Source organism: Oreochromis niloticus, linkage group LG12, assembly GCF_001858045.2.
Source record: "Oreochromis niloticus isolate F11D_XX linkage group LG12, O_niloticus_UMD_NMBU, whole genome shotgun sequence".
NCBI lineage: Eukaryota > Metazoa > Chordata > Actinopteri > Cichliformes > Cichlidae > Oreochromis > Oreochromis niloticus.
The window spans coordinates 8,643,306-8,656,248 of record NC_031977.2 but is presented as its reverse complement, the minus strand read 5'-3'; the positions used below and the strand labels follow the sequence as shown (position 1 = coordinate 8,656,248).

The window sequence follows — 12,943 nt, the reverse complement described above, 5'->3', positions numbered from 1 at the left end:
GCAAGCATACATACAGCATGACATCATTTCCATTTCTGTTAGGCAAACGCGTATCCACATATGCATTGAATAAGTCATGTGTTCCTAATGCTCGATGAGGTTTTCAGCTGTCTGACTAGAATAGGAAAACACATGCAATGAGAGCGGCACACATCTGCAGCTTATCTCGAGGAAAAATATCTGCCAGATGTAGGCTACATTATCTCCACATAGATGTCAGTGTGACATCTCTGATAGTGTTTTTATTTTTTTTCCAAACCTTTAGTTAAAGCCATCTCCACCTTGACTTGAAGTACAACATCACCAATAAACTCCAGGTCAAACAACTTTTATTCGCCACTGATACATACATGGCACTCCTCACTGGGCACAAGCAGCGTTTGCCGTGGTTAGGTTAAGGCAGAGGGCAGGCACTGTCGGCAGCGTGGGGAAGGCTGTGGGAGGGGTTTGGGAGGCAGGCGAGGGTCCTGCTCAGCTGGCTCCAGCTGTAGCAGGAGGGGCAGGAGGTGCTGGGGCAGGGTCGGGATCGGGGCCGGGAGCCGGAGCTGGGTCGGGAACGATGAAACAGCCCCTCTTGTGCCACTGCATGTCTCGCACACGTCGGACAGACTGGATCTGGGGAGCGGGGGCCTCCCAGTCATTCCAATGCTTGAAATCTCCTCGCTCAAAGACAAACTGGCGACCTCTGTAGCCTGGGTACATGTAGCCAACCCATCTGGAGGAAGGAGAAACAGACAAAATGTGAGATGTGTCGCAGAAAAACACCCAGAAGGCAGTGCGATGTGGTTTAGATAAGGCTGCGCTGACGATCTTACGTTCCATTGAGAGCTTTGATGCTTGCTACACGGTCCTGAAAACCATGGCCCCACAAACTGGGCACATCATCGTCAACGATCTCCATCTTTCTGCCAGTAAAACTAGGATTTTCATACAGGTGCAGCTTGTGTTCAGCACCATCCTGCATACAAAAAATACACAAATGTCATCAGGGTGTAGTCTGAATGTGTGCGTGTGTTTGTAGACACTGATTCAGTAAAACAATAATTTAAAATGTGTCAGGAGGTAAAAATACAACGGGCAAAAGTTACATGTAAACAGCTCATGTCAAATATTCTTCACATATCTGTGTGACTGCATCATGAGCTTTGTATGCAAACTAGTCACGCACCACTTTGAGTGGCCTTAGAGACAAGAGGGAGTAGCTGTTCTGACTGTTGGTCCAGGTGTCCCAGCGTGGATACTCTCCTTTCTCCAGAATAAACTGCTCCCCTGTGAACCCATGCCGATCATAACCCACCCAGCTGAGGGGGAAAGAGAAGATTTGAGTTTATCAGCATGACAAGCTTGCCTAACAAGTTATCTTCTAAATTTTCTTATATGAATAATCTCACATGCGGCATTACTTACGGTCCTGACTCAACAATCACAGAGCTGACCTTCTGCAGTCCCTTCTCTGTCACATCTTTACACTCTGCAGAAAACTCTGCCTTGCAGCCCTGGAAATTTTCAAACTCAAACAGCACCACCTGGAAACACAGACAGAAACAAAAGGCATTCCATAAACTAACACAGACTCCTTACAGTTTTCCCTGGTAGCTTAAGATAACAGCCTCCATATAGAATTTAGACATGACATAGGCTGAGCTTAAAAATAACTCAAACTGTCAGGTCCAGCAGATGATGCAGGTACATCTGTGACCAATAGCTGGACAGCGAAATACACCTGTATAAAGGTGAACCCTGGGAGCAGTTCTTCTATGAGCAAATCAAGTTGTTCCAGTACCTTGTATGTGGCTCCAGCTCCACCCTGGCTCTTCCCAGCAGCTAGCTGCTCCGGGGCACTTTGCTGCTCCGACATCCTCCTGATCCACTGCTCCTCCACTTTTTGGCAGCAGCACACACACACAAAAAGCACCATCCGTCACAGGGCATGGGCACACGCACGCACACACAGGAGAGACGCTTAATGTCTAAAGCTACAATTTTAGAATGCATCCTCGAACAGGACTTTTCCTTTTAAACCTCAGCAGTAATAATTTACCTGATAAGAGTGTGTTTTTTGAGTATGAACACACAATTTCTTCATCACGTACAACACTTAATAACAAACTCCACCAAACCTGAGTCTTCCCCAGTGCAGCACCACTTAACTCCTTTGCAATGGCATTATTACACCATGGTGATTGATAAGTACGTGTCCAGTAGGAGGCTTTTACCTGAGTATGCCTGCTAGGAAGCGGTAGTGTCCCTCTTTTTTCGCTGCCACTTGGTGTTTGGTGGGGTTGAGCCATTAGACCGCAGGGATGGTGGGGGGGGTATTTATGGTTTATTTCTGGCCACAACAGCAGAAAAGGGGGAGCTGTTGATACAGCAAGTCTGTCGCTCACATTGTGTCCGTAACGCTGCCTCTCAATAGGCAGCTGTGTTGGCACACGCTGCCCTGCCTATCCGCCTGGCTGCCAGCAGGCGTTGTGTGTGGGCACACAGAGAGAGAGCCAAGAGGATTCAGCAAACGGCCATGCTCAGCATAAACACACACACACTCATTCACCCAATCTCAACTACACAAGAGTTCCTCGTGCCTTTTTTGTGTACTGAAAATAAGTAACTTGAGGCTGTGACGCAAGTCAAGTATATTTTATTAAGAATTTATTCACTTTATGACACTGGCCAGTACAACACAGTGCAATATAGACCTTTCCTTTTGAATTAATAAAAAAAAAAAAAAAAAAAAGGGGGGCATAAAAATTAACCCTTGAATTTTATGTCAAAGTAAAACATCCATGGACATACACACCAGGGACAATCACTCTGAAGTCTCGATCATCACATTCACTTGCATTGCACGAGCAGGCCGACGATACAGAAGATGAGACCAGAGGGGAAGGGGTGGTGGTGGGTGGGTGTTCGTGCTGTAGTGCGTCAAGTGACAAAGTGCTTTGCTGAAGAGTGGAGTAAGTAGTTAGATGGCAAATGTGGAGAGGAAGACAGAGATGAGGCGTAGCTGAAGTTCAAATGTTCACATTAGTTTGGTGCATTACAGGACATGTTTACATTGTAGTGAATGAACCATCCCCTTCCCCGGAGTAGTGTAAGTCAACATCTAGGTCCTCTGAACCAGTCAGCGAGAGCCAAGCCTGATGTGACAGCAAAGATTGTACATGCATGGATAATGAGTGACAAAAATGAAAGGGAAATTGTACATACTGGGAAATTTAAAAAAGTATTGTCAGGACATGATCGAGAAGTATGTGAGTATGGCTTAAATCAGATGCTCGCAGCTACAATCTACCAAGGAAGGGGATGACAGGCTGATTAGTGTTTTTATAAAAGACTGAGGAGTGTGTTTGTGCTGATTAGGAGTGTGCATGATTGACAGATACAAAGCTGTTTGTCCCATCCCTCTTACACATTGACAAAAAGATAAATCACAAAAAAATATATACACAGTATGCAGCAACTGCACCCCTGTTGGGCTGTGTGACTGTATCAAAGTGAACAGCTCTGCTGTAGTGATACATCCTTTCCAAAATGAGTTCTCCACCTTTGTTAAATCAATGAGGATACAAATATAACATCTCCTGATTACAGATACTAACATGAGCAGCACCCCCATGGACGATCAAGACCGTGGAGGTTTGTTCTCAATATGCAGAAATCATTAGTGTCTGAAATGTCATCCTATGGCAAAGTTTGTGTGACTCCAATCAGCAACCTCTACAGATAACACATACATGGCTAGCTTGTACATTAACTGAGTAAAGGAAACTTGATGCAAAGGACTGGCTGGATTGTCCTCCAGCATGCGATGAAGCTTGTCCAGGAAAAGGAGGTGCTGTGTCTCCGTTTTCCCGACTCCTCCTGGTCCCTCTTTAAAGTGTTTGTGTGAAGTTCGTTTTGGAGCCCCTGGGTTCAAGCATGAAATGGACGAAGCAGAGAAGCCTGATGTTTTTCCTCCATGCTCGTTTTTCTTTTTCCAGACAGAGACTTCCCCCCCAAAAAGGCACCATGCACATTTACCGACCCAGATGAGAAGAGAGAGAGGGAGAGAGAGAAAAAAAAAAGAGAAGAAGTGGGGGAATTAAAAAAAAACCAAAAAAAACATCAGCAGCTGTAGATTCAACCTCCTCCTACTCTCTGGGTCAAACGTTAAGGCTTCTGTTTCACACAGATTCATCTGTTAAGGCAACCTTCAGGAGACAGACAGAGATAAGTATGAGAACTGCTGCTGTTTATTTGTTACATAACAAGAAGACACACACAGAAGAGCCAAAAAAACCTAGCTCACCTTATTATTTACTTAGCTCTCACTTTCATACTGACTCAGGCGTTTCTTGGATTTCAGCTCTTTCAACCACTGGGGTGAATCCTCCTGGCTACAAAATAAGTTAAACGATGAGTGGACAAATTCTCTCAAGTATAAAATAAACGTTTTGTGTTCAGCTGATGTTGCTTACCCATTTTCTTTCCCGCCAGAGGGGGGCAGCACACGCGCTGCCCTGGGGAGAAAAGGGGATTTGGGAGAGCGAGACAGCTGGGAGGGAGAGGGAGCAGGTCCATCAGTTTGATTGTCAGAGTCCCCCCTCTTCTTCAGCTGTGCCTGACAGAAAAAGCGATGCATTACAAAGAGTCTGCTACAAAGTCAGTGCGAGTTTAAAATAAGAGAACGCTCTGTGAAATAAAACTGCAACATGACAAACAATGCCAGGAGGTGAACGCACAGTTCCTGGCTCACCTTTAAAGCTGAAGGGTCCATGCCAGGGAACAGGGCGACCCTCTGTGGCTGCGACGCAACAGCTGGTGCAGCATCAGCTCCTCTGGGCTTCTCCTCAGAGTCTGAGTCATCGTCTTTACTCTGAGCCTTTGCCTCTGTCCAATGGAGAGCACATATTAACAGGTACTTTCCACCAAATGTCCTGTAATCTCCCCTTAGAGTTTATGTGCACGAAGTGTAGAAGCTCCTCCAGGGATTTTTAAATTTGCATTTCCACAACAGGGGTTCAGCTTTGGGAGGTTTAAGCAAATTAATTCAGAGAAAACAAGTAAAGATCTAAAATTCCCTTTGATTATTGTTCCCAACAAAAATGAACAAACCCTGGTTGTCACGTTAGCATAATTTATTAGCCTGAGTATTTCCACCACAAAATACAAGGAAACCAACTTGCACTGAAATGCTGGCAGAAATTTTAAATGGTTCCTGTTTCAAACTGAAACTTCCTGAAACTTCAACTATCCAGTGAGGACTTATGAATCAGATTCCTGGAATAAATGAAATTGATGTTCCTGGAACTGAATTCAGTCCATGGTTTATCGGGAAAAACTGCATTTAGGGGAACATCATAAGCGTTCTATTCCCTGGGAAAAGTTGCTATGGTTGGAAAAGTTCTTCGTGTCATTGGGGAGCCAGTTAAGAGAGTGCAGGGAGGGAGGTGAACTTTTGAGAGACTCTAGATTAAAGGCATGTATGGACAACAGAACTACAGTTTGGAGTCTGCATATCTAGAACCTTATTCATGTTTTAGCTCTCTAAAAAGTAAATACAAAGGCTTATGGAGCAGTAAGGAGTATTAACCTGTGGAGTCTCTGTAGAGCCAGTCCTCAGTGGTTCCTCCCTCCCCCTCTGCTTGTGCAGCACTCTGACGTGTAGCCCTGGTGGGTCGTGTCCGCGGTGCTCGTTTCTTCCCCAGCTGGGCTCTAGAGCGGAGCACGCTGGTATCTAACAGGGTGGTCGGAGCCTGGATATCAAAACACGAAAAGAAAACACATGAGACAAAATGTGTAAACACAGCATAATAAAGAAGATGCGTGTCACCAGAATGAAGACAGAGCAGACTTTACTGACTGATACCGGCTCATTTGGTGATGTTCAAAAGAATTAAGCCGTGTTTAGCACTTACGTCAGGGAAAGAGAGCGGCTGGCTCTCAGGTGGGGATGAGGGAGGGAGGCCATCCAGAGTGTTGCTTTCAAATGGTGAAGCAACATCACCTGGTGTGTGTGCTGGAGTGGGCTTCTTCGGTGAAGGACTGAGATTGCTTTCTGAGCTGGGAGTCGCAGGTGTCAGACTGCAGATGATTAGCATAAACAAGAGTTTTGAAACATGTCTGAAAACAGCTGTGTGGATTAAGTAACCACAGGATCTCATCATTTCATCAAAACCATGACAACAGTGAAAACAGTGAACCCTAGTAAAGTGAACTGTGTAGTGTGTGCATTCAGACTTTTAAATCACTGTAAAAGAACTTACTCTCCTTTGTTATTATCATCAGTGCTCAGTATTGTTGTGATGTTATGTTCTGACCACATGAGGTCAGTAATGGATCGCAAAGTAATGCAATGAAGTGAGAAGAACAATCTGTTGTTCCACCTGAAGTTATTTCAGCTCCGCTGTGGGTTTCTAAAAATCCTTTACAAACATATCACTCCTGCATGCTGTTGCTACATAGGGAATATTTATTGGATTACATCATGTTTGGATTCCGTCTTTTTTAAGGTAAATGATCTTTTGTGTTGTTGAATGAGTCGCTGATTTTCTGGTCTTCTTCACACATTATCACCATAGTATTCAATCATTTTGGATCAACTTGTTTGATTTTATTTAAGATCTTTACAAAACTTTTTATTGTGCTATTATGCCAACTAAAGTTCTTCTTTCATCAGGCTTTAAGCATTTATAAACAAAACAACCACAACAACAAAAATCAAAATGACACTGATTTGTCAGCTTTGGGAGTCGAACATTTTATAGATTTTGACTTATTAAACATCTCAGCTGAGGCTGTGCAATGTCAGCAAACATATGAAGACACTAATGCGGCAGGGTTTAAAAAACAATCACTCTGCCTTTCATTCTAATCCCCTGGTCTCGCAATGGCAGCTGTTTGTCTTTGGGTGGTGTGTGGGCTTCAGTGTCTTAAAAGGCCACGCCTTTTCAGGTGTGGATAAAACTTATGCCTGTAGAGACTTGATTGGTCATCACTCTATTGCTGCATGAACTCTTGACTCCTGGTTTTTGCACTTTTCCCTCAGATTTTAATGTAGGATTATTAATAATTAAAATAAAACTCACTTTTGTCTGATGCTGATCTTAAAGCACATGTATGTTTATAAAAATCATCTTTCCCATTTCACTGCTTCCAAAGTATTTTGAATTAACATTTTACACTGCAGTCTCACACAGTCGTATAAGTATTCTGCCATTTCTTAAGTTTTGTTTTTGTTTTGTTTTTAAATCAGGGACGTCATGTACACATTTACCCCTTCAGATACCTTAATATGAGAAGAACAAGTGCAATTTCAGCAGGACATCTCAGTGTTTTGTACATGATAAAGTAATGCTGATGTAGGAAACAAAAGAAATTCATCTGAATGACTTCAATTGTAAGAAATGTTCTGGTAGCTCATCACAGAAAATGTCATTTCTAAAAAAAATGTGTGTATCCATTGTAAAAACAGAAATTTCTATAATAAAATAGTGATATAATAATGCAGTTAAAAGTTCAAAATGTATGTCTTCCTTCACATTTTCCAAAGCTGTGTAGTGGGGCAGGAGTGTTGGCCAGCCCAACCCTGGCCCCTGTTCTAAGTTAGTTGTTTCAAAGTAGCCTAGACATTTTTAATTGACCTAGTTTAGTTGTATTTGCATGTCATTTTTATTGTATATTTACCTATCATCAGTGCGTAGTCCCGTCTCCCAGGTCCCATACTGGCTGTCAGTCTCACGGACTGGTGTTTCTGAGCCCTTCCCCTCCTCTTCACCACTGACACTTTGCTTCTGCTGTACCTTGGGGGGGGGGGAAGAGCAATGAATGATGACAACTAGTTTGACTAGCTATTCAGAGACATGAATAGCTTAAAAATCTGTGGGGTGCAGTGAACAAGCCTTTAATATCTGTGGACCATTCACATCCCTGATAGGAAGCCAAGCAACAAAACATTAATGAATGATAAAGTGTAATACTAGTTAATTGACATCATAACTAAAATTACTACTGAAGAGCACACAGTGTTGCTGATAGAGCAGCATGCTGCTGAGCTTGAGCAGCCACCAGTGGTAAGATGGGTAATGGAAGGTGAAGGGATGAGTTAATGGAGACAGAACCAGAGTGGGGACAGAGATGGTGGTGGGCGGGTGGGTGATCGAGTGTGTTTTTTCTGCCTACTGAACCATGCCTCTTTTAATGAGGCGGGCACAGAGGACATACTGTCTCAAACCCACACGGAGCTCACAGAGGCAAAAGAACTGATAAGCCTGGCCTATATAGAACAAAACAATAGAAAATCGTTCTGTCCTCAGATGTTGCCTAAGGGCATGACAAAGAAATCTGATACACCTGGCTCTGTAATTGCCCAGGGCCCTTAACAGCGAGAGCAGCTCAGTAGTTGTGCTTATATGAGCACGGAGAGCAGATTAGAGCACTTGTACTTGAAGCTTTGTGAATGTTTTCTTTGTGTACATAAGAGCAGAGACCCAGGGGTGCTGCAAAACAGGTATAAGAATGAGCACATGAGGAAGAGTGTGACTGTGTGAAATTCTGATTGAGGGAAAACAAAACAGCTGAAGAAAGTGTGAGAGTGAGGGAAAAAACACAGGACATCATTCACCAGTGAAGCCCTTCCCAACAGGAAAAGTGAAAACAGCCAGAATGGCATTCAACAATACTCCCTGCATCTGAGAAAGCACTTGGTACTTCAGCTTAACCTCTTCTCAAGGACTTACAGCACCAACACTTAACCTTAAAAACAGCATATCTGAGTCCCGAGTGACTCTGTTACAGAAGCAAAGATAAAAAAACGCACACACCGTCTGGGCAGAGCCAGTAAAAATGTTTCACTTCTCTGGTCTACAATGATCATAATCCAGCATGTAAAGCTACAAATATGGAGATTCTGGAGTTTTGATTGTGAAAGCTTCCAGCTACACTTGCTGATATTATCTATCAGTTTTACCCTCACATGTTGCTGTACAGTGCAATCACTGCAGGCAAATAGGCCTTGTAAAGTTCTGGTGATAAAAATTCCAATCCAATGTGTACATGTGTGCTATTCAACCTAAACACGCCCAGAACACTCCCTCAGCAGATCAGTGCCTTTGCTGGAACATGTTGTAGTGAGCAGTCTTTACACAGGTACTTATGGCAGGGTACTCAAAGCAGAGGTTGTAAAGCTGTTTAGAGGCTCATTCATAATCTCTTACCTTTTATTATTCAGTACAATAGCAGCTTTCAACCAGCCTTGGTAACTGAACTTTAGCTGGAGTCTTTCTGTGTCTTTTTCTGACTTAAATCTCCATCAATCAACAGACAATACCAGGTTAGACAGATGTACTGGTTAAACACCCAAAACAAACAATGCCACATATAAAAAAAAGGGGAAAAAGAAAACAATATCCACTATGGCTGTTAATTACCTTTGCTGAATGGACAGTCACAGGTGCAACCTTTGCAGTAATCGTGGAAAAGATGAAGGAAACCTACTGAACTGACAGGTCCAGCAGCTATAGCTCTCAGGAGGAAGGCTTTTCCTTAATAACATTAGCAATAGCCCACTTCCCCTGGACAGGAAGGGTGTGTCAGGGGAAACAACATAACAAAGCCCGGATGAATGGATGGATGAAGGAAAGAAAAGGCTGATCACTAAATATGTCTGACTGACAATCTGCGGAGGAAGAGGCTGGAGCAGGGCCTTGGAAACTTTTTGATAATGCACTGACTGCCGATTGCAGCAGTGACTGTTACGTTCTCAGCAGTTAACTGAAAGGCGAGTAGCTGCAGTGCTGTTTCTTGAAAAGGGAAGGGCTCTGTTACCTCATGGTCTGACATCAGGGGCAGAGATCTTTCAATACAGTCATTCTGTTTACATAAACAGTGTCTAAGATACAAGCTTGTACCACAATTTGATGCTATCGAGGAATGTGTATGTGTATTTCAGGATGACTATCATTGTCCATCTTATGTATGTCAAGGATAATAAAAGCCCTAAAAACACATTCAATCACACTTACAGCACTCACCGCTCCATTCTCATCTGCTTCAATCCCTCTGGCCTTGGTGGAGTGGGAAAATATGCTCAGCGTGCACTCCAGCAATCAATATCAATATCCTAAAAGATATTCAAAACAACTGCTCCCGTGAGCACTAATCTCATGCCAGCAAATGGGCTTTCTAGCCACATGTCAGAAGTTTTACATTACGACAAACCTTACAAGGAAAACCGAACAGTGCTGTGTTTTCATTACACAAGTGTTGCATACAGACAAGGTCTCGCTGGCGTACAAAGCAGTTCATAAGAACAGAGAGAAGAATGTAAGAAACCTGACTTGGCTTAAGATTTCAGCTCAGAGTGTGCTGAACCTGACTTAGAGGATTACTTTCAGTCTGGGGTTTGTTTTTCTGGTTTGCAAACAGGAAGATTGTTTGAGCTCAAATGTGTTTCACTTCATCGTGTATGCGTGGTTACATCTCGTAAATTACATAAACTGCTATAAACATGCTGAAAAATAAAGCCAACACAGAAGTGCCTAAAATTTGAGTTTCCTGAATAGCCCTTTATGGCTGCCTCTTAAAAAGCATCCTCCCCATATATACAAAAAACAAACAAACAAAAAAAACAACTTTCTTCCTTTGTGAAAATTGTACTTGAAGTGTTAATGTACTTTTTTTTATATTTCACCCTTTCAAACTTTATTACTGCTTAAAGGTTGCATTATTATAGGTGTGGCTACTCTGAGTGACAGGTGGGTGCCAACAGATTCAGTTAGCGCTGCTAGCTGTCTGCCAAGAGTCACTTGAGATATTATGAGTCACTGAACTGGTCGTCTCAAAGACGTTGGCTTTTTAGAGCAATTTTATTGCAGTCAATAAATAAAAAATGTTGCTTATTAAGTAGTTAACTGAACCAACAGCCCACGCAAGCGATTGAAGTGATTGAAATTCTGGCACTAATTTCCATGTATCTATTACGGTGCAGTTCTTGCTAATTACAGCATGACAGATAAGGACAGACGTTGGATTAAAAATCCACTATTCTGATTATAAAAATAAATAAACTGGTCACACTCTATTGGTAACCAGCCTTAGTGAGTGACAACTCATTAGATGGTCACTTCAGGCTCCTAAACACCTACACGGAAAACACCATAATGTCATAATTCAACTCTCCAATTACAGTCTATGGTGGCCACATATTTCGTACCACTTTTGATATGTTTTCACAAATCACAATTTTAACTCAGAGGAGATTATATTTACATAAAATCTGTTATAACAGAAATTGCATATCAGAGTACTTAGCCAGGAGTTTGGAAACCTATCATCTTGGAAAGTCATCTGAGATTACAAGTGACTTCTGGCTACAAGATGTCAGAGCAGAACCATTTGTTTATACTACCACAGCTATACTGAAAATCATGGAGCACTGATTCAACTCCTTATAATGAGACCTGCAAAGAAATCGCTGTCAAAATAGGAGAATGAAAAGTTTAAAATAAATAAATAAATAAATAAGTGAATAAATAAACACTTTACTTTCTGATTAACCAGTTGACCGGTTTTCTGGATGAGTATATAAACAATAAACATTATACTACTATCATTTATGCTATTGATTTGACTTGGCAAAAATAAATAAATAGATCAAAACAATAATTACATATAACTGTAATATGCAGCTTACACCTGAGATAACGGACCAAAAACGTGGCTGTGGTCACAAACAGCAGCGAGAGCTTGAATAGCGCACGAAACTACAGCCTTGTGTCTAGATGTGCAAGTGGTAATGGCTTTTTCAGCCGGCTTGAGTTTCTCTGTGCTCTGGGAGAAATGTGTAGTTCCACTTTTCAAATCCACTGCCTCCTCTCATCAATTCAATAGCTTTCAATCATTAGGGATCATTTACTGTCATACAAGTACTTACTGAGTCAGTGGGAGCGGACGCTACTCCCACAGACCACAAAAACAGTTGCTGATGTGTAGAACTAACTTTAGACATGGTAACACAACTAATAGCAACACAGATCTCATGAAAACACCTCTTATCTTTAGGTGCTGTGACTCATGAGGTGTTGGACAGCAGTTGAGCAAACAGGCGTCGACATGAATATAGGAACAACTTCACTGCAAGGCACACGTCCCTCAGGGACTTTTAAATGTGTCCTTCACATAGACCAGCTTACAAGGGACAGAAATTATGTACAAATAAATAAACAATATATATATTATAAAATACATACATACATATTTTACAATTTCAGTGTTTATCACCCTTCTAGTCCTTTTCTCAGTCCTTGTGTCTAATTATATCACTTGAAGAACAGGTAGCACAACGGATTTGCTAATCAAAGAGAGACAAAGACTACGCTGTTCCAAAGAAAACAAGATGGAGATGAGAATAAACCACAAAAAGATGAGAAGCAGCAGGGCTGTGCATCAGGCAGCATGTGGTTAAGTTCTTCACATGTTTGGCTAGAGACCAAATACTTGATGAAGGAGCAGCAGTTAATACAGTGACATGGACATAGCTATGAAATGACTTGAATTCCACTTGTGCTTTATTTATCACCAACAGATGTAAAAGTAAAACTTATGAGTCACATTAGTGCCTCATCTCTAGATACACCGATTCACTGTTTGCAAAACCATCAGCGATAAAAGTTGGAATTAGTGCTTCCCTGCTATGTTTCTGTACTTAAAGTGTGTGTGTGTATGTGTGGCGTCTTACAGCAGTAGGGGTGTTGGGTGCCGTGCGTCTGCGTAAGGACAGGCGTTGCTGGCTGCGCAGCGAAAATCTGCGGAAGGACTCCCTGCTGCGAGAGGCCAGGGAGCGCAGGGAGTTGGTTCTCTTGAAGTCCCCGGTACCATCCTCTCCCCTGCCTCCCCTCTCCGCCGAGGTGGACAGAAAGCTGAGTGCCCCGTGAAGGGAGCGACGGACATTTCCCACCCATCCTGA

General features: G+C 42.5%; 2 protein-coding genes across 3 annotated transcripts in view; both read right to left on the bottom strand.

Annotated features, from left to right (window-relative positions):
• On the bottom strand, nucleotides 1–2,522 carry LOC100707280 (beta-crystallin B3). The gene is made up of 6 exons (XM_005473021.3): nucleotides 2,217–2,522; nucleotides 1,784–1,881; nucleotides 1,408–1,526; nucleotides 1,169–1,301; nucleotides 816–958; nucleotides 1–715 (listed from the first exon to the last, which is right to left on the bottom strand). The coding sequence occupies exons 2-6, from the start codon at nucleotides 1,856–1,858 to the stop codon at nucleotides 472–474; spliced, it is 714 nt and encodes a 237-aa protein (XP_005473078.1). The 5' UTR covers nucleotides 1,859–1,881; nucleotides 2,217–2,522; the 3' UTR covers nucleotides 1–471.
• Nucleotides 2,523–2,632: 110 nt separating this feature from the next.
• Nucleotides 2,633–12,943, bottom strand: part of si:ch73-138n13.1 (calponin homology domain-containing protein DDB_G0272472) — a 29,137-nt gene continuing 18,826 nt past the window's right edge. The window contains exons 7-13 of one of the 2 annotated variants that reach the window (XM_019365486.2): nucleotides 7,666–7,781; nucleotides 5,898–6,063; nucleotides 5,573–5,735; nucleotides 4,736–4,869; nucleotides 4,458–4,600; nucleotides 4,289–4,376; nucleotides 2,633–4,190 (exon numbers count right to left, since the gene is read on the bottom strand). In XM_019365486.2, coding sequence (XP_019221031.1) covers nucleotides 4,301–4,376; nucleotides 4,458–4,600; nucleotides 4,736–4,869; nucleotides 5,573–5,735; nucleotides 5,898–6,063; nucleotides 7,666–7,781 — 798 coding nt within the window. In that variant the 3' untranslated portion in view covers nucleotides 2,633–4,190; nucleotides 4,289–4,300. The remainder of the gene's footprint in view (nucleotides 4,191–4,288; nucleotides 4,377–4,457; nucleotides 4,601–4,735; nucleotides 4,870–5,572; nucleotides 5,736–5,897; nucleotides 6,064–7,665; nucleotides 7,782–12,943) is intronic. The other variant, XM_019365487.2, reaches the window with a different exon arrangement.